Genomic DNA, 19,873 nt, shown 5'->3' with positions numbered 1-19,873 from the left:
CGCCTTATCTTCACCCGCGCCCGGCCGGCGCGCTCTCTCTCTCTTTCTCTCATTTCTCTCTCCCTCACACGTGGAGATGTCTTGGTTTTTGGCATCCGACGTCACAACTTGCTCGAAACCTTCTCAATTTTTTACCACAGCCTCCACATGCGATAACACGATGCCTCGACAAGTTTCGTGATTTTTGGACTTCGTTTGCATTTTATATAATTTAAAATCACATTCCTACAAGTACCTCGACATGTTACGTCAACGAGATGCTCGAGATTTCATGTGAGTTCCTGGATACGGCCTAAACATACCATAAATATCATGAGTATCAATTTTTGGATGACCAAAGTCCTTTATTCCATTTACGTGCAGTTCAAATTTGAAATATCCCAAAAAATTCGACGAGACGAAATAAACTAATGAAATATATCAAAAAAAGTAAAAATTGCCCCAAATTTTAAAATAGAGTTTGAAATACTGTCACAAGGCCCCAGAAAAAATTTGGGCCCAAAATAAAAAAAAAATATTTTGCCGAGTGTCATGCGGGGCACTCGGCAAAATATGTTTTTTTAAAAAAATTGCCGAGTGCCTGGGGCTGGCACTCGGCAAAATAAGTTTTTAAAAATAAAAAAAATTGCCGAGTGCCTAGGGCTGGCACTCGGCAAAATAAGTTTTTAAAAATAAAAAAAATTACCGAGTGCCAGCCGTTAGGCACTCGGCAAAATCTGACAGCAGGTGGCCGCCGTCACGGGCCGGCCACCTTTTGCCGAGTGGGATCTTTGCCGAGTGCCGCGGCACTCGGCAAAGCCCAGTTTTGCCGAGAGCCAGGCTTTACCGAGTGCCTGGCACTCGGCAAATCCACCTTTGTCGAGTGCTTTATTTTGACGAGTGTCCCGATAAAAAACACTCAGCAAAGTCTCAGGCACTCGGCAAAGTCCAGTTTTCCAGTAGTGAGAGTCGGCTAGAAAATAGAGCCGCCTTTAAAAATAGGAGTTATAGAGTAAAATTCGAATGCAACCGTCTGCCTCGATGGAAAGGTCTCCATTAATCACGGTAACGTAGGCGGTCCCATCGCCCTCCTGCGTAAATTTCTGTTAACGCAAGCGGGCCTATAATACCCACCTCCATAAATCAATCAAAAAAAAAGAAAAGAGAAAAACCTGGACAAGCTCAACGAGCCCATCTACAGGCCCACTGAGCCCATTCATGCTGCAGGAGCTCAGGCTCCGTCCACGCGCTGCCGCCATCTCCGTCCACATGGCACCACAATCTCCGTCCGCGCACCGCCGCGTTCCTCGCCATCTCCGTGCCTAAGCCTAGCTATTTTCTTTGACTTGATAAGGAGTTAATAGTAGTACTTGGTAGAGAAATCTTTTTCATCTATTGCCGTGTTATGTCTGTTAGAAGTTGTGTCAGATATATATTTCGTGCATCTACAGCTGGATAGACTGAGATGCTGTCAAATTGCCAATTGGAAAGTGTCATGGATGCATGCATGATGTGGATTCTGGTGGGCTAACTCTGTCGATGAGCCACTTCACAACTTGTACGGGTATGAACGTGCACGCAACCGAAAATCCAGCTACAGTGACAAGGACACTGAAAATCATGTATATACGTTACATGCAGGGATATAGAGTAATAATTTAATTAAAATGTCTTGGGAAGATTAGCCAAGATTATTATAGTTAGAAAAGTCAGGACACTATCTGCCTAGCTAGGAATTAGCGTTAATTAGGATAAAGTTTAGAGGTTGTCATCAATTGTGGTATCTATGCCTATATTTTGTTTGACCAGATAAGGAGCTAATAGTACTGGAGCTATATTTTGTTAGAAGTTTTGTGTCAGATAGTTCATGCATGTACACGTGCTGAAAATTAATCCAAGTTGACAAGGGCAACACACTAATACAAGATATTGCTTGTTCAATGGATGAATCCGTCTTCAAGACCGGCCTGGCTTCAAAACATGCGTAGTCCTAGTACCATAGGCACAATCATGCGGCATACGCCATTACTAAACGTAAGAAATATTTTATTTTTTTTCTCTGAGCTAGAATTTGTCAAGGTTATCGCAAATATACATACGTACATACAGGATGCATGTTGAGATGATATTGTGCTATGTTTGTCTACATATACAAACATCCATAATAGACTTCAATTTCCGCACAAATCTGTAAAATTATGTCCTTGTGGTAGTGACTGCCGCCAATTGTGTCCTTGTGCATCCTGAATTATTCCAGATCATGACGAAATCTTTGGCTCGCATACAAGTCAGTCCACGAGTCAGCAGTCCACCCTATGCAGACCTAATCATGGTGCTGGACAGCTGGTCACCTCACATGTATGCATAAAAAAAACCTCTCTTTTTCCACGTACGTACATATCTGTAAACATTAATTTTCCATAGGATATATAGGAGAGCATGTACATACACATATATTCGTCAGTCCAGCTCAAAAAAAAAACTTGGCCGTAACAAAAAAACTTGACCGTACCATAGAGGAAACTTAGATATTTTATATGACTCAAATGTTGTTGTATAAAAATTGGTATTTTAGCTCTTGAAAGCTAGGTTGGTCCTATATGAGCTGTCACATGCATGACTTCATGTATCTCTTTTAATTAGCGGGTTATTTCTTAATTGTATATCGTAGATCATCTTCAACAAAAGGTTCACACAAATGATTATAATTATTTTTTGGAAAGACAAGCTTTTACCATTTTTTGGTGAATATAAAAGTATCGAATGTTGGGTACAGTGAACAAAGCGAGCGACGACTTCCTTTAATTTTGTGCCCGATCACAACCAATTACTGCATAATTCCTTATCTATATCTTTTGTAAAGCTAATCCCCACTGTAACTATAAGTTGTATGTACCTCAACAAGCAAGCTATCCACATTATTTCCTACATTGTCCATATCATCTCCTACTAATAGCAATGTCATTCCCACTAACTTCTGACCTCTTAAAACAAGCTATCCACATCATCTCCACTAAGTGAAATTACTACTTCCAATATATAAGAAATATAGAAGGCATCCATATATTGCTATTTGTTTTGACGTACATCGTCTTATGACTCGATCCAATTTTGTTAGTTTTTTTATTGTAGTCTTTCATTGCCTTGCCTAATCTTAACAAGACTAGTTTTGTAAGAACATGTAGGTTTAATTCATGCATACAACTGTTTTATTTTCAAGAACCTCCCACACGAGTGCGTGCAACATGGGTTGTATAATAACTTCCCCGATCAATTGGAAACTTTTCCTATTTTTTGGGTCAATGCAATGGTTTGTATATATAATAATGAATTTGCCCCCTCCCCACCGCCACCCACTAGTTTAGCACCTTGTTGTGTGTTGGGCATTGAACACTTGTTCGGATTAGGCTCTGAGTGAGCACATTGAGGGCCCGTTCGGTTAGGGGTGGTTCTCGACTAGAATAGTTCCCGGTGAACGCATCTATATAAATTACAGAAGGAATTCCTGTTGGAATGATTCCAGGCCACCAAAACCTGGGAACCGAACGCAGCCTGAGTTGGAATGAGGTGTCGCCTGCATTGGATGAGATTAGGGACCGCAACAAGTATTGAGCTTAGGAACACAGCTTGGGTTGGGATTAGGGTTCGCTGCTTGGGTTAGGATTATATCTTCATTTGTTTTGTCTAATTAACCTCTTCCTGGCAAGAACATTTTTCCTCTTGCTGCTTCCATGCTTTTTCAACACGATAAGAACAGAGACTTATTGTATTATTGTATAATATAATGGTAGGTACACAAGTTCAGGTACATATGCGCGCGTGCACATGCATGCATGCACACTTTGACGTGTTATCGTCAAAATTACTCTCCGATCCCCTACGTGAATGCATGCGACACATCCATACATGCTGCCTCATCATCATGGGCAGAAGGTGACCTGGTAGTTGCTGTTGCCGCTGCAGGCATGGGTCTTGGTGTTGTCGTTGGGAAAGAGGTAGGCGTCGGGGCAGCTGGAGCTTCCACAGTTGAGGGTCACGCCGGTGCTGCAGGAGAATCGCATGGCGAGGTTGTAGCCGTCGATCACCGAGATGTCGTAGAAGTCCTGGCTGCCGCCGAGCGTGAACTCGGCCAGCGTCATGGGAGGCTTCCCGGAGAGCGTGCAGGAGAGCGCGCCGGCGCAGTCGCCCGTCTGGCAGCTCCCGCTGTTGCCGTTGAAGGAGCAGCCCGTGCGGCCCCACACGCGGCCGGAGCTGGTGCCGGCGGGGACGAACAGGCTCCACGTCTGCCCAGGGTCCAGCCGCCGGCCCCCGCCCACTGGGGTGGCTGCTGGCCACACCGTGAAGCCGCAGTTGTTCCTGATGGTGAAGGTGGAGGCGCTCGCGCAGGCCACAGAGGTGGCGGCAAGGAGCAGCAGGAGGATCGAGGACGAGGAGGCCGCCATTGGTGCTAGCAGCTTGCTTCTTTTTGCTTTGGAAGTGGAGGAGGGAGTATGTGTGTATTTATAGGTCGCCGGCCAGACTGAGTTTGAAAAGTATAAGAGCCAGCGCAATGACAATAATGCCCTTGTTTGTTGGAGAAGAACCATAGACTGAGAATGCTGAGATGGTGCCAACGATTGCCAATTGGAAAGTGCCACCCCACGAAGTTGATTTTCGTGGTGGCTAGCTCTGTCGATGAGCCACTTCACAATCCGTACGAGTATGAACGCGCACCCAACCGAAAATCCAGCTTCAGTGACAGTGACAGTGGAAAACATGTGTAGGTTACATGCAGCGATAAAGAGTAATACTTTTATTAAAATCATAATCATATTTCTAAATTTGGACTTATTTTTGTTTCTAAATCAACACCGTGACATCTTAAGTTTCTCGCATGAAGCCGACGTCTCCACCAACCATTGTTCACGTAGACGAGCGTCTAGACGAAACCAATACTCTAGTGTATATCTTGGCAACGATTGCCCAAAATTTGCATTGACTGCCGTGTTTCGTGTTTGTTAGAAGTTGTGTCAGATAGTTCATGCATCTAGATATATATGTTATGAAAAATCAGTCCACTTTGTCCAAGACAACACATTGGTCATCCAAGATATTATTGCTTGTTCAATGGATATAACTTCGTCAAGAAGGCCATGTTCAATGTGTAGAACTAGTACGAAAGGGACAAGCATGCGCATATGCCCTTGTCGACTGAACATAAGAAAAGATTGTTTTTCTCTCTGAAAATTTGTAAAGGTTATCGCAAATTAAGTATATACGTACATACGTGATTGTGCTATGTTTGTCTAGATATATATATACATATACCGATCCAAAATAGCCTTCAATTTCCGCACTGCATGCCGCCAAATTGTGTCCTTGTGCATCCTTAATTATTATTCTTGATCATGACGAAATCTTTGGCTCGCGATCGAACGACAAGCCCTCGAGTCAGGAGTCAACCCTATGCAGACCTAGAGATGGTGCTAGTCACCTCACATGTATGCATCAAAAAAAAGTTTTTCCTCTCTTTTTCCACGTATGAACGTAAATATCTGCAAACATTAACTTTTCATAGGATGAGCATGTACGTACAAATATATACAATCCGCTCCAAAAAAAATGTTGAGATGCATATGGCGCATGCATAACTTCATATATCTCTTTTAATTAGTGGTTTATTTCTTAATTACCAAAGATCATCTTCAACAAATAAGGTTCACACACAGGACTTATTTTTATTGAACAGTGAACATATCCTAAAAATCCTAATGTTGGGTACTGTGAACAAAGCGAGGGATGACTTGCTTTTTTTTGTGCCCGATCATAACCAATTACTGTGCAATTCCTTATCTATATCTATCTATCTTTTATAAAGCTAATTCTCACAAAAGTTGTATCTAAACATGTAAGCTATCCACATCATTTTCTACTAATTACCTACATCATCTCCCACTAATACTCATGTCATCCCACTAACAACTTTCAACTTCTTAATACAAGGTATCCACATCATCTTTTCAAATGGTAGGCTGATTAACCATATCCTACCTTGAATGAATGAATTTCTTATCTGTTGGATTAGTTAATGTTGTTTGCATGATTTGGATCAAAAATTCTTCAAACAACACTGCACGTATTAAGTTCATCTGAGCTTGTCGTGGCATAAAGGTCATACACGTCTAGCTATATTAAAAGACCCCTGTTAGTGGTGTAAGGAAAATGGACCCTAGGCCCATTTACTTTGGATTTTGGTGTTTGATGATCAAAACAACCAAATTAGACTAATGAATTTGCAAGTGATTGTTTTGTAGTTCAATATGGTGCAAGACGTGACTTGGACGAAGACGACGTGATGATCCGATGATCAACACCTTAAGCAAGACCTTAGAAGCATAAGAGAAGATCTAAGATATCGAGCAAAGTCCAAGCACGAAGATAGGAACCAAGCCGGACGCAAGATCACAAAGAAACGAGCTCACAGAGGTGACCAGACGCTGGACCGAACACTGGTAGCACAGTGACCGGATGCTCCGATCAAGAGGCTCGGCAGAAGCAGCGACCAGACGCTGAACAGCAAGATCGACCGGACGCGGGATAGCAGTGTCCGATCGAATACAGAAAGGTTCTAGAGCGGCAAAATTGCGACCGGACGCATCCGGTAGCATGTGACCGGACGCTGACAGCGTCCGATCAGTTGATCGCGGCTCTAACGGCTGGGACGACCGGACACGTCCGATCAGAACGACCTGAGCGTCCGGTCAGTAGCAGAAAAGCGGGATTTCGTCCCCAACGGCTACCTTCTCAGTGGGGCATATAAATAGACCCCCCAACCGGCCATTTGAAGGTAGTGGAGCTGAGGAAACATATCATGGGTGTTGATACACCATTTTAGTGATCTCCACTTGCATAGTGCTTAGTGATTCATTAGGTGATTAGCGTAGGTGCTTTGCGAAGTGCTTAGGTTGATTAGACCACCGCTTATGCGCTTGCTCTAGGTTGAGGCCTAGTGTTTAGTGAGGTTTGCGTACCTCTTACCACTCGGTGCTTGCACGCACTATTGTTGTACATCGGAGGGGCTTGTAGTCTTGCGAGATCACACCAACCACGTTTGTGGTGTGACCGCCACCGTGTACCTCTTACCACTCGGTGCTTGCGTAACTCTGTCGATGAGCCACTTCACAACTTGTACGGCTTTGAACGTGCATGCAACCGAAAATCCAGCTACAGTGACAAGGACACTGAAAACCATTTATATATACGTTACATGCAGGGATATAGAGTAATAATTTAATTAAAATATCTTGGGAAGATTAGCCAAGATTATTATAGTTAGAAAAGTCAGGACACAATCTGCCTAGCTAGGAATTAGCGTTAATTAGGATAAAGTTTAGAGGTTGCCATCAATTGTGGTATTTATGCCTATATTTTGTTTGACCTGATAAGGAGCTAATAGTACTAGAGCTATATTTTGTTAGAAGTTTTGTGTCAGATAGTTCATGCATGTAGACGTGCTGAAAATTAATCCAAGTTGACAAGGGCAACACACTAGTAATACAAGATATTGCTTGTTCATTGGATGAATCCGTCTTCAAGGCCGGCCTGGCTTCAAAACATGCGTAGTCCTAGTACCATCGGCACAATCATGCGCATACGCCATTACCACACGTAAGAAATATTTTATTTTTTTCTCTGAGCTAGAATTTGTCAAGGTTATCGCAAATATACATACGTACATACAGGATGCATGTTGAGACGATATTGTGCTATGTTTGTCTACATATACATACATCCAAAATAGACTTCAATTTCCACACAAATCTGTAAAAGTATGTCCTTGTGGTATAGTGACTGCCGCCAATTGTGTCCTTGTGCATCCTGAATTATTCCAGATCATGACGAAATCTTTGGCTCGCATACAACTCATTCCACGAGTCAGCAGTCCACCCTATGCAGACCTAATCATGGTGCTGGACTGCTGGTCACCTCACATGTATGCATAAAAAAAAGCCTCTCTTTTTCCACGTACGTACATATCTGTAAACATTAATTTTCCATAGTATATATAGGAGAGCATGTACATACACATATATTCGTCAGTCCAGCTCAAACAAAAAACTTGGCCGTAACAAAAAAACTTGACCGTACCATAGAGGAAACTTAGATATTTTATATGACTCAAATGTTGTTGTATAAAAATTGGTATTTTAGCTCTTGAAAGCTAGGTTGGTCCTATATGAGGTTGCAGATGATGATGCATGTCGCATGCGTGACTTCATGTATCTCTTTTAATTAGCGGGTTATTTCTTAATTGTATATAGTAGATCATCTTCAACAAAAGGTTCACACAAATGATTATAATTATTTTTTGAACAGTGAACATATTCTAAAACTCCTAAAATATTAAGTAATTAATGGTGGAGAGACAAGCTTTAACCATTTTTTGGTGAATATAAAAGTATCGAATGTTGGGTACAGTGAACAAAGCGAGCGACGACTTCCTTTAATTTTGTGCCAGATCACAACCAATTACTGTACAATTCCTTATCTATATCTTTTGTAAAGCTAATCCCTACTGGAACTATAAGTTGTATGTACCTCAACAAGCAAGCTATCCACATTATTTGCTACATTGTCCATATCATCTCCTACTAATAGCAATGTCATTCCCACTAACTTCCGACCTCTTAAAACAAGCTATCCACATCATCTCCACTAAGAGAAATTACTACTTCCAATATATAAGAAATATAGAAGGCATCCATATACATCGTCTTATGACTCGATTCAATTTTGTTAGTTTTTTTATTGTATTCTTTCATTGCCTCGCCTAATCTTAACAAGACTAGTTTTGTAAGAACATGCACTACGGGAAACACGTGATTTGTCGAGTGCAAAAATCTTTGCCGAGTGCCAAATTTTGGGCACTCGGCCAAGACCTGCTTTGCCGAGCGCCGTACTCGGCAAAATATGGCACTCGGCAAAGAGGCCTTTGTGAGCATCGTACGTGACAACATGGTCGAAACTTTTTCAAATTTTTTCCACGGCATACGCATACGATACGGCGGCAACTCGATAAGTTTCATGATTTTTGGAATTCGTTCGCATTTTATACAATTAAAAAACCACTCTCACGCAAGTTGGCGGCGTTGCCCCGTGAGCACGTTGATCGAAATTTCGAGACAGTTCCTGGATTTAGCCTAAATTTACACTAAGAAACAAGGATAACATTTTTTGAACGAATGTAATCCATTATTCAATGCACCCGCAGTTCAAACTTATATTTTCCGGAAAAATTCAACAAAACAAAATAAACTATAGAAATATGCCAAAAGGCAATGAAAATGTCCCAAATTTAAACATGCTGTTTGTGGTAGTGTACTAAAGCTTCAAAAAAAAATTGGTGGCAAAAAACTAAAAAAAGAATTATTTTGCCGAGTGCCTAGGGTTGGCACTCGGCAAAGTAATAACTTTGCCGAGTGCCGCCCAGCTGGCACTCGGCAAAGAGCTGCTGATTTTTTTAAAAACTTCGCCGAGTGCCAGATCACGACACTCGGTGAAGAAAATTGACTTTGCCGAGTTCCGCCGATCTGGCACTCGGCAAAGCCGCCTTATCTTCACCCGCGCCCAGCCGGCGCGCTCTCTCTCTCTCTTTCTCTCATTTCTCTCTCCCTCACATGTGGAGATGTCTGGGTTTTTGGCATCCGACGTCACAACTTACTCGAAACCTTCTCAATTTTTTACCACAGCCTCCACATGCGATAACACGACGCCTCGACAAGTTTCGTGATTTTCGGACTTCATTTGCATTTTATATAATTTAAAATCACATTTCCTGCAAGTACCTCGACATGTTACGTCAACGGGATGCTCGAGATTTCATGTGAGTTCCTGGATATGGCCTAAACATACCATAAATATCATGAGTATCAATTTTTGGATGACCAAAGTCCTTTATTCCATTTACGTGCAGTTCAAATTTGAAATATCCCAAAAAATTCGACGAGACGAAATAAACTAATGAAATATATCAAAAAACAGTCAAAATTGCCCCAAATTTTAAAATAGAGTTTGAAATACTCTCACAAGGCCCCAGAAAAAAATTTGGACCCAAAATCAAAAAAAAAAATTTGTCGAGTGCCATGCGGGGCACTCGGCAAAATTTGTTTTTTTTAAAAAAAATTGCCGAGTGCCTAGGGCTGGCAATCGGCAAAATAAGTTTTTAAAAATAAAAAAAAATTGCCGAGTGCCTAGGGCTGGCACTCGGCAAAATAAGTTTTTAAAAATAAAAAAAAATTGCCGAGTGCCAGCCGTTAGGCACTCGGCAAAATCTGACGGCGGGTGTGGACGTTGGAGTTAGTGTACGCCTCTGGGCCCGCAACCGGGTTGTACTCGATGTTGGACTTTGCCGAGCCCATGTGGGCTAGAGCATACGCCGTGAGTTGGCCAATTGGCTGGCCACCGTGCGCCGCCGACTGCGAGAAAGACAACAACATGTGGTAAGAAATAATACAAAACTGAGCGCGGCTAGATAAGACAAATGGTGGAGACTTACATATGTCTTCGCATACTTGCTGAGGCTGGCGCTGCCCTGATGGTGAGGTACACCTGGCATCATCATACGGTGCTCGCTTTTCTCTTGGTGCGCCCTCTGCCAGTCCGCGTCCAACCATTTGTCCACTATAGCAGCCCAGCAATCGGGGTGGGTGGCGCACCAGTTTGGAATCACCTACAAGCCATCATAAGATCAAATTAGGCATATTTAATCTCAGAAGAAATCAATAGGAGATGTTTTCTATTTACCTGTAGGTACTGCTCCCTGGTAAGAACCTTTATCTCCCTTCTTGCCTATGTCTTGTTGATTCTTCTGTTATGGAAGGTGGCGTTGTAGTCTCTGTGCGACTGGAGGCGGGCCTCGTAATACAAGTCCAAGACACGCCTTTTATAGGAAGCGTAAGCCACCTGATATGCCCTATCCTCCTGTCCCGGCTAGCATCTGAAGAAGTCCTGCATAAAGACACGAGGTATCCATTATTTTGCTTAAAGAATGTGCATTGAATGCAATGAATTGAGGGCTGTAGTGCGAGAAAGGCTTACCCACAACTCCTGAATCACCCGATCCGCCAAGTTTCTATGCTCAGTGTCGGTGGCGACGAGGGCGTACTGGTCAAACGAGGGTACCACTGGGTCATCATCCTCTGACGTCCACACTAGGCCAGGGAAGTGTTCCCTGCACAGAAGTCACAGGATCCCATTGACATTGCGAGCCTCGATCCCCTCCTCCACAAGCATCCAGTTCCTGCACAAGTGGTTAACAATAGTTATTATTAGCTGTTATTATCATTTTTCAACATATCAAATGAAGAACATATGAAGTTACTTACTTATCCCCCTCGGGTGCAATCAATGGGTGGCGGTGAGGAAGGAATCGGTCGCTTCGGGAGCTGGCTGGGACCTCGCAAGTAGGGTTTGGAGGCTGCAGAGGAAGTCGAACCCCCTGCCCCCTCCTTAGACATGTGCGGAACCACCTCCTCGTCATACATCTATGGAGCCGCCTCCTCGCCCACCGTGGGTAGAGGGCCGTCGTCGTCCCTAGAAGAGCGCGAGGAGCCATGCTCGTGGTCAGTCGACGGCTCTCGCCTGGGCCTGCCCCTTGGCCTCCTCTGCCTCTGTGATGTCTCCGCCTCTGCCTCCATCTCCTCAGCCTGTGGTGTGTCCCTCGATCTCATGTAAGTCGAGTGATAGCTCCTCCTAGTGGGCCCCATCACCTGCAATTAAAAAGAATAAACCAGTATTAGTCAAGATAAACGAGAAGTACTTAGCAAGGTATGCAAAAAAAAGAAAATGTAATTACAAAATAACATAGTATTACATGTATTTCTAATATTCTTCATGATCGGGATTATCTGAACGATAGGTATCGTCATCACTATCAAGAGCCTCCAAATCGTCAACAGCCTCATCCTCATCGCTATCGTTGCCTAGTTGTAGTCCGTCAAGCATTTTCAAGTCTCTCGGATCATGCACCTCATCTGTAGCTTCCTCGTCAACAACCCATTCCTCGTCTACTTCCATTTCAATCTCTCCTGTTAAGTCTATCTCAAGCATCCCTGGTAGACCCTTGTCTTGTTGATAGAACTCCCTGTCATCATGCGTGGGTGGGTTCAAGTTGTAATCATCATTGTTTGGGCGAGGTAATTTACCATGTGGTGATACCTTGAGCACAATATACCAACCCTGAAGACGTGGGTCGGTTTTGCAAGCATATGGACAATAATAAACTTGCTTGGCTTGTTGAGCCACAATATAGACATCATCTCCTGGATAGAAGGAATCCTGTCTAGTTTCGACTATCCCAAGTTTAGGGGACTTTTTCGATACTGCAGGATTAAACCACTGGCATTTGAATATGACTGGCCTAGGTGCTTTTTCACCATGGTATTGGAGCTCGTATATTTTTTCAACTGTGCCATAATAGTCCTCCTGCTCAGCGTCGGGTGTAACTACTCCGGGCATATATACTCCGGTATTCATGGTCTTTGCATTGGGCCGACTCTTCTCGTAGCTTGTTGTGTGAAAGCGATATCCATTCATGTCATAAGCGTTAAATGACGAGACCTTATAGTCAAAGCCTTTGCCCACTTGTCATAATTCGGCACTTATAGACAAATCACTTTGGCACTACAAGGTAAAGCAGGAGAGAAATGAAATTAGGTAACTAGGAACGCCAAACTTGGAACGAGCTAAGTTGGTCAAAAGGTACCTTTCTTTGGAACCATGTAATGAAATCAGGCGAACCATGTTCAAGAAGGGTCTCTCGTTCATGGTCAGAAGGTGGCCTTGGATGATGCCAGTATTGGTCAAAAAATTCCCTGCACTGACAAGCAACAAGGTTGTTGGATGCAGAAAAGATGACTGGCTATGTAACAAGTTCGTTGAGAATTTACCTCTGATACTTGTCGACTTCATCAAGGTTCGTCAACACGTAGAGCATGATCTTGCGCCACTCTTCATTGGTCAAGAACTTTTTGGATGCTCCACTTGATCTCCCGCGTTGCCCTTTGAATAGGCTGAGGGTCGATTCATTTTCGTCCTCGTTGTAACGAGGGTGTGGATTATGCACGCTAGGAAGGTTGTCACTATAGTATAATGTTGTGAAGTTTGACACCTCCTCACGAATGAATGCCTCTGCTATGGAAGCCTCAATCCTGCCTTTGTTTCTACATTTCTAGCAAACAGTCTTTAGACATCTCTCGATTGGATAGCACCAACGGTTCTGCACGGGCCCCCCCATTCGGACCTCGTTCGGGAGGTGCAAAATCAAATGCTGCATCGACAAGAAAAAGCCAGGTGGAAAGATCTTCTCCAACTTATAGAGCAACTTGAGTGCCGTTTTTTCCAACTCCTCAACCACTTTCAAAGAGATCTCCTTGGCACAAAGCTAGCAGAAAAAAAAGCTCAACTCTGCCAGCACCTTCCAGACATGCTCAGGGACGTAGCCACGAACCATCGACAGAAGAAGCCGCTCAATCCATATGTGGAAGTCATGACTCTTCATCCCTAACACTCGGACAGTATCTAGGTTCGCTCCCCTCCTCAGATTCGCTGCAAACCCATCAGGGAAACTTAATGTCTGCATCCATTGTATCACTTCCGTCATGTGCTTCTTTTCCAAGACATAATCGGCCTTAGGCCTTTTCCATGGTTTGCCATCTCTTGGAGGCAGCATCTGTAGCTTTGGTCTATCGCATAGTGTTGCCATGTCTACTCTAGCTTTAGGGTTGTCCTTTGTCTTGTTAGGAATATCCATGAGTGTTGCCCAAAGTGCTTTGGCGACATTCTTCTTAGTGTGCATTACATCTATGTTATGTGGAAGGAGAAGGTCATCAAAATAGGGAAGCCTCTCCAATCCCGACTTATGAGTCCACATATGTTCCACACCATAGCCCACAAAGCGATCTTTGTTTGGATTATCTTTCTTTGGATTAACTTTCTTTCTTTTACCCTTCTTTGGATTATCTTTCTATGCTGGGACCACGAGAGCATCTATCTGAGCATGAACCTGGCCACCAGTCACTTCTGAGGTGCAGGGTCGGTCACCGTGACACCTTTCGTGAAGTTCTTGGTGTCTTCTCTGAATGGATGGTCAAGAGGGAGGAACTGTCGATGCTTGTCGAACGACAAGAACTTGCCACCCTTCTTCAACCAAATGAACTGTAGAGCTGCCTTGCATACCGGGCATGGAAACTTCCCGTGGACACACCAGCCGGCGAATATCCCATATGCTAGGAAGTCATGCATGGAGTACAAGTACTAAACATACATTTTGAAGTTCTTCTTTGTAGCTCGGTCGTAAGTCCATACGCCTTCATTCCAAACCTTGATCAATTCATCATAAACTGGCTCCATGTACACACCCATTTTGTTTCTCGGGTGTCCAAGAATTATCAACGTCAAGAATATGTTTTGCCGTTGAAGTAGGGCCTCGGGGACGAGATTGAGGGGGATAGAAAACATGGGCCAACAAGTGTATGGGGCCGACATCATTCCATATGGATTGAACCCATCTGTTGCCAGTGCAATACGTACATTACGGGCCTCTTCATCTTTGCCACAATGGTTGCCATTAAAGCTTTTCCATGCTTCACCATCTGCTGGATGTACCATCTTATCAGGATTGTATCGAACGCCATTCTTGTGCCATGTCATATGTTTCACGGACTCCTCAGACATGAATAGCCATTGGAGCCTCGGTATGATCGGAAGGTATCGTAGGACTTTCATGGGGATCCCCTCATTCTGCTCCTTCTTGCCATCACCTTTGTCTACCTCCACATACCTAGAGGATTTACACTTTGGACAGTACTTTGCATCCTTATGATCTTTCCTAAATAGGACGCACCCCTTCGGACAACAATGTATCTGCTCATACGGCATCTTCAGTGCCCGAAGGAGTCTCATTGACTCGTACAAGCTACTCGGCAGATGATGACCCTCCAGAAGCAAATCCCCAATAATTGCCATCATAGCATCGAAGCAGGCTCGAGTCATGTTGTGCTGGGACTTCAACCCTAGTAGGCACCCAATGGCATCCAGTTGAGAAACCGTTGTCTTCTCATGTAGGAACTTCTGTGCCGATTCCAACATGGCCAAGAATGCCTTAGCGCTTGGCTCTGGCTCCTCCTCCTCATCCTCCTGCTCGACCTCCGGAGGTCTTTTAGCGAACATCGCATCCTCATAGTCACCTAACCATCCTTCTACCCCACCATCACCATCAAATGCCTCCAAGCGTCGTCTCATGACCACCTCTCTAGGACGATAGGCTTCACCATGGTACACCCACCGGGTATAGTTTGGCATAAATCCAAACTTGCAAAGATGTTTCATCATGACTTCCCTTGTTTTTCTTTTCTTGTTTTCATAATCGCTGCAGGGACAGAACGTGTCTCTCGCTCCGTTAGCTTCCTTAAATGCATGGTCCAAGAATTTCTTGGTCTTATCCATCCATTCATGGGTGATTTGAGCTTGACTTGGGCGTCCCATGTACATCCACTCACGGTTCTCCATCCTCTAGCATATACACATAACGGAGCAATATCATATACACATAACAGAGTAATATAACCATCAGTTGCATCTGCACGGCGTGCCTGCTGTCTAATAGGTGAGGATAGGTCCTAATCCCACCCACGGATGCGTAGATGAGGTTAGTTTCCATGCTCTACTCTGATCCGAGACAGAATTTTGGTAGCACCTCCCCGCTGTTCTCCCGATACACATCCTGGAAGGGAGAGTGTGTATCCGGAGAACAACATGGAGGTGGTGCCGAAACTCTGTCTTGGATCCGAGCAGAACATGGAAACTAACCCAGCTACACATCCGTGGGCTGTCCAAAAAACGTGGACAATCCAAAACAGATACGGTCATAGATATGCAAAGATCCGCATACCTCCAACCGTATCTGTTTCGGATGGGAGACGCCTAACTGGGTTACGTATGACAACTGTAAGCAAGAGAGGTCAATTATACCTTGGGTGGCGGTGGAGAAAGGCTAGCGGCGCAGTGGCGAGTCGGTGCAGTGGCGAGACGAAGCAGTGTAGGCACGACCGCAGCGCCGACAAAGACGATCGGGATCGCCGAGGTGCTCCGGGTCCCCTCCGACACCTCCTGCTCTGCAAAAGAAGAAACACATCACTATTACTTGAAAAATTCAGTAGAACCTCCCCTGTATAGGGAGGTTTCCAAAACCTGCAAGAAAAAGCCGGCACGATGGCCGACGTCCACATTTGGGGCACGATGGCCCACACATACACAAACCCGGCACGAAGGCCGTCAACACATAAACGGCACCAAGGCCGACACCCTCGGAGCCTTTACCTTTTCTCCAGCGAGGGACGGGGACGACAAAGTGGACGAACGGCGATGTGCGGGGACAACGGAGTGGACGAACGTCGTGGACGAACGTTGTCGACGAACGGCGTGAACGGTCGTCGGACCGAGGTCCGTCTCCTCCTCACCCCTTCTCCTTCTTCCTCCTTCCTCCCTTCTCCTTCTTCTTCTTCCTCCTCCTCCTCCCTTCTCCTTCTTCCTCCTCCCTTCTCCTTCTCCTCCCTTCTCCTTCTTCCTTCTCCCTTCTTCTTCTCCTCCCACCTCCCTTTTGCTCCCCCCTTCTCTTTCTCCCCTCCTCCTCCTCTCCATAGGGATGGCCGGGCTGAGGGCAGGGCACCGCGCCCAGGCTCCTCTCGTCTCTGCAGGGACAAGCCGGGCCGGGGCAGGGCCGGCCGCCGAGGGGCGGTGTGGGCCCGGGGCGGCGTGGGGGGCGGGGGCCGGAGGGCACGGGCGGTGGCGCGGGGGCAGGGGCCAGCCGCCGAGGGGCAGCGTGGGGCGCAGCGGCGTGGGTCGGGGCGGTGAGGCCGGGCGTCGTGGGGCGCGGCGGTGTGGGCGGGGGGACATGGGGCGCGGGTCGGGGCGGCGTGGGGGCGCGGCGGCCGGTGCGGCGGTGGGAGTGGCGGCGGCGGCGCTGGCGCGGGTGAGGGGCGGGCGCGGGCGGTGAGGAATGAGGATAGAGTTGGAGGAGGATGGGCCATGGGCCCTTATTCCAGATTTTTTTTTCGAAATATCCTTTGCCGAGTGCTGCGGCCTGGCACTCGGCAAAGGCCCTCTTTGCCGAGTGTCAGGCATGGCACTCGGCAAAGTATTTTTGTTTTTTTTGAATTTTGATTTCAATTTTTTGTAGACCTTATCTATTGTTTACAAGCACATGTTAAAATTTGGGACCTTTTTATAACTTTTTTCTATATTTCTTGAATTAATTTTGTTTACTTGCATTTTTTCCAAAAAAGTAAATTTGAACTGCAGGTGCATGAAATAATGAAATGTAGCCATTCAAAAAATGATAGTCATGTTGTATAGTGTATTTTGAGGCCGTATGCGGGAACTCACCCAAAAGTTTGAACGCCTTGTTCGCCAAACATGACGACCCGCTTGTGGTCGGAGTGTATTTAAATTATAGAAAATGCAAATGAAGTCCGAAATTCACGAAACATGTCGAGGTGTCGTGTGATCGCATGTGGAGGCTATGATAAAAATTTGAGAAGGTTTCGAGCAAGTTGCGACGTCGGATTCCTAAAACCCAGACATCTCCACATACGATCAGACGACATCGCATGTGGAGATGTCTGGGTTTTAGGCATCCGACGTCGCAACTTGCTCGAAACCTTCTCAAATTTTTATCATAGCCTCCACATGCGATCACACAACACCTCGACAAGTTTTGTGAATTTCAGACTTCGTTTGCATTTTCTATAATTTAAATACACTCCGACCACTAAGCGGGTCGTCATGTTTGGCGAACAAGGCGTTCAAAATTTTGGGTGAGTTCCTGCATACGGCCTCAAAATACACTCTACAACATGACTATCATTTTTTGAATGGCTACATTTCATTATTTCATGCACCTGCAGTTCAAATTTACTTTTTCGGAAAAAATGCAAGTAAGCAAAATTAATTCAAGAAATATAGCAAAAAGTTATAAAAAGGTCCCAAATTTTAACATGTGCTTGTAAACAATAGATAAGGTCTACAAAAAAATTGAAATCAAAATTCAAAAAAAATAAAAATACTTTGCCGAGTGCCATGCCTGACACTCGGCAAGCGCTCGGTAAACATTTTTTTTTAAAAGATGGTAACGGCGTGGGCGGGGTAGGCGGGCAACTGACGGGCATTTTGCTGAGTGCGCTCTTTGCCGAGTGTTGCGCTCGGCAAAGAGTGCCTTTGCCGAGTGGCGTGCTTTGCCGAGCGCCGGGCACGCTGCGGCACTCAGCAAAGCCACTCTTTGCCGAGTGCAACACTCGGCAAAGAGTGGCTTTGCCGAGTGCCCTATTTTCGGCACTTGGCAAAGCATGCGGCACTCGGTAAATTTTGCTTCTCCCGTAGTGCTAGCGCGTGGGCGCGGGCACCGCCTCCTTCTGGGCAATTTTTTGTGGATTTTGTCTTTTTTTGTTTGAAATTTCTGGAGAATTTGTGAATAATTTGACATATATTTCTCTGATGTCTGGAATCTATATTAATAATTTGTAATTTTTTTTGAAAAAAATTAGCATATATTTGTGTTATTCCTAAATTACATCACTTTGTCCAATAAATTTTACCGAAGAAATCATTATAAATATAGTAATAAGGCGGTGTAAATTTAGTTATAAGACAGTGTAAGTGCATGTGAAAAATTTGGTTGTTGAGAAGGGCTAAAACAACCAGTTGTTGGCGAGACAGATTAAAAAAATAGGCACCTGACTATATATAGCAATTCTCTTTTTTTTTATTAACGAGACTAACTAAACACATCCCAGGAAGTGCTTGTCCGGATTCTGTCAATGCATATCTAAGAAAAAGGAAACTTCATGTCAAGGAAGTTAGGCTTGATATAGAGTATATTACTACAATGCTATCTACACGGGTACTGTCTCAAAACAGACCAGGACCAGCTCCATGCATGTTCAACCGTACCCTCCCCACTAACAAACGACACAGAGATCAACATCTAGGATCGGAAGAGAAAACAGGTACCTCGTTCCATATGCCATTAACCTGGGTCCAATGTTTGAGTATTTCTGCAGTTTCATTTCTTTCAGTTTGTCCTTCCGTGTTTCAAGCCGTGGCTTGTGCTATGTAACCGTTTTGCTACCCTCTTAATGAAAAATGGGCTAATTTGAACGTGGGTCGCGAAATAAAAGAAATCCAATATTAGTCGTTCTAGTTTTTCTTTCCTCGCCATTTTCATTGACAAACATTTTATCACAATAATGTAGCAAAGTTGGTATCGGAGATGCCAATCCACAATACTAGATGGATTTATAGAGGTGGTTCTACAAATTGATTTATAGACACTACTGGAGGCGCGGGCTTTGCCAGAGTGTTTTTACATCGGCAAAGAGCCTTTGCACTCGGCAAAGGCTTTAGCACTCGGCAAAGTCCGCTCGGACAAGGGTCTTTGCCGAGTGCTTTTATATATCCGGGCACTCGGCAAAATAAAAAAAAATTGCCGAGTGCTTGGGGCGGCACTCGGCAAAATATTTTCGGCCGTCGCGGCGCCGCCGTTAACGGTTATTTTGCCGAGTGCCCACCCAGCACTCGGCAAGAAAAATTTTTATTTTTTTTTAAATTTTTGCCGAGTGCCCCGCCCAGCCCAGGCACTCGGCAAAGTTTTTTTTATTTTTTTTTTAAAAATCTTTGCCGAGTGCCCCTGCCCAGGCACTCGGCAAAGTTTTTTTTATATTTTTTTTAAAAATTACTTGTTGCCGAGTGCCCTTGCCCAGGCACTCTCGACAAAGGTTTTTTTATTTTTTTTAAATAATTTCTTTTCTCTCCTGTTCTTCTTTGAGCTCCTTGTTTAGGCAACTCGGCAAAGAATTTCTAA

General features: G+C 44.5%; 1 protein-coding gene across 1 annotated transcript; it reads right to left on the bottom strand.

Moving 5' to 3' along the window:
• Positions 1-3,727: 3,727 nt before the first annotated feature.
• On the bottom strand, positions 3,728-4,459 carry LOC136505286 (thaumatin-like protein). The gene has a single exon (XM_066500436.1). The coding sequence runs from the start codon at positions 4,419-4,421 to the stop codon at positions 3,900-3,902; it is 522 nt and encodes a 173-aa protein (XP_066356533.1). The 5' UTR covers positions 4,422-4,459; the 3' UTR covers positions 3,728-3,899.
• Between the last annotated feature and the right edge of the window lie 15,414 nt (positions 4,460-19,873).

Source organism: Miscanthus floridulus, chromosome 14 (genome assembly GCF_019320115.1).
Source record: "Miscanthus floridulus cultivar M001 chromosome 14, ASM1932011v1, whole genome shotgun sequence".
NCBI lineage: Eukaryota > Viridiplantae > Streptophyta > Magnoliopsida > Poales > Poaceae > Miscanthus > Miscanthus floridulus.
The sequence above is the reverse complement of the archived record's forward strand: the minus strand, read 5'-3'. Positions and strand labels throughout refer to the sequence as shown.

What these genes read in the sequence shown, in the direction of transcription:
- LOC136505286 (XM_066500436.1), bottom strand. Translation starts at nt 4,421, where the DNA reads ATGGCGGCCTCCTCGTCCTCGATCCTCCTGCTGCTCCTTGCCGCCACC.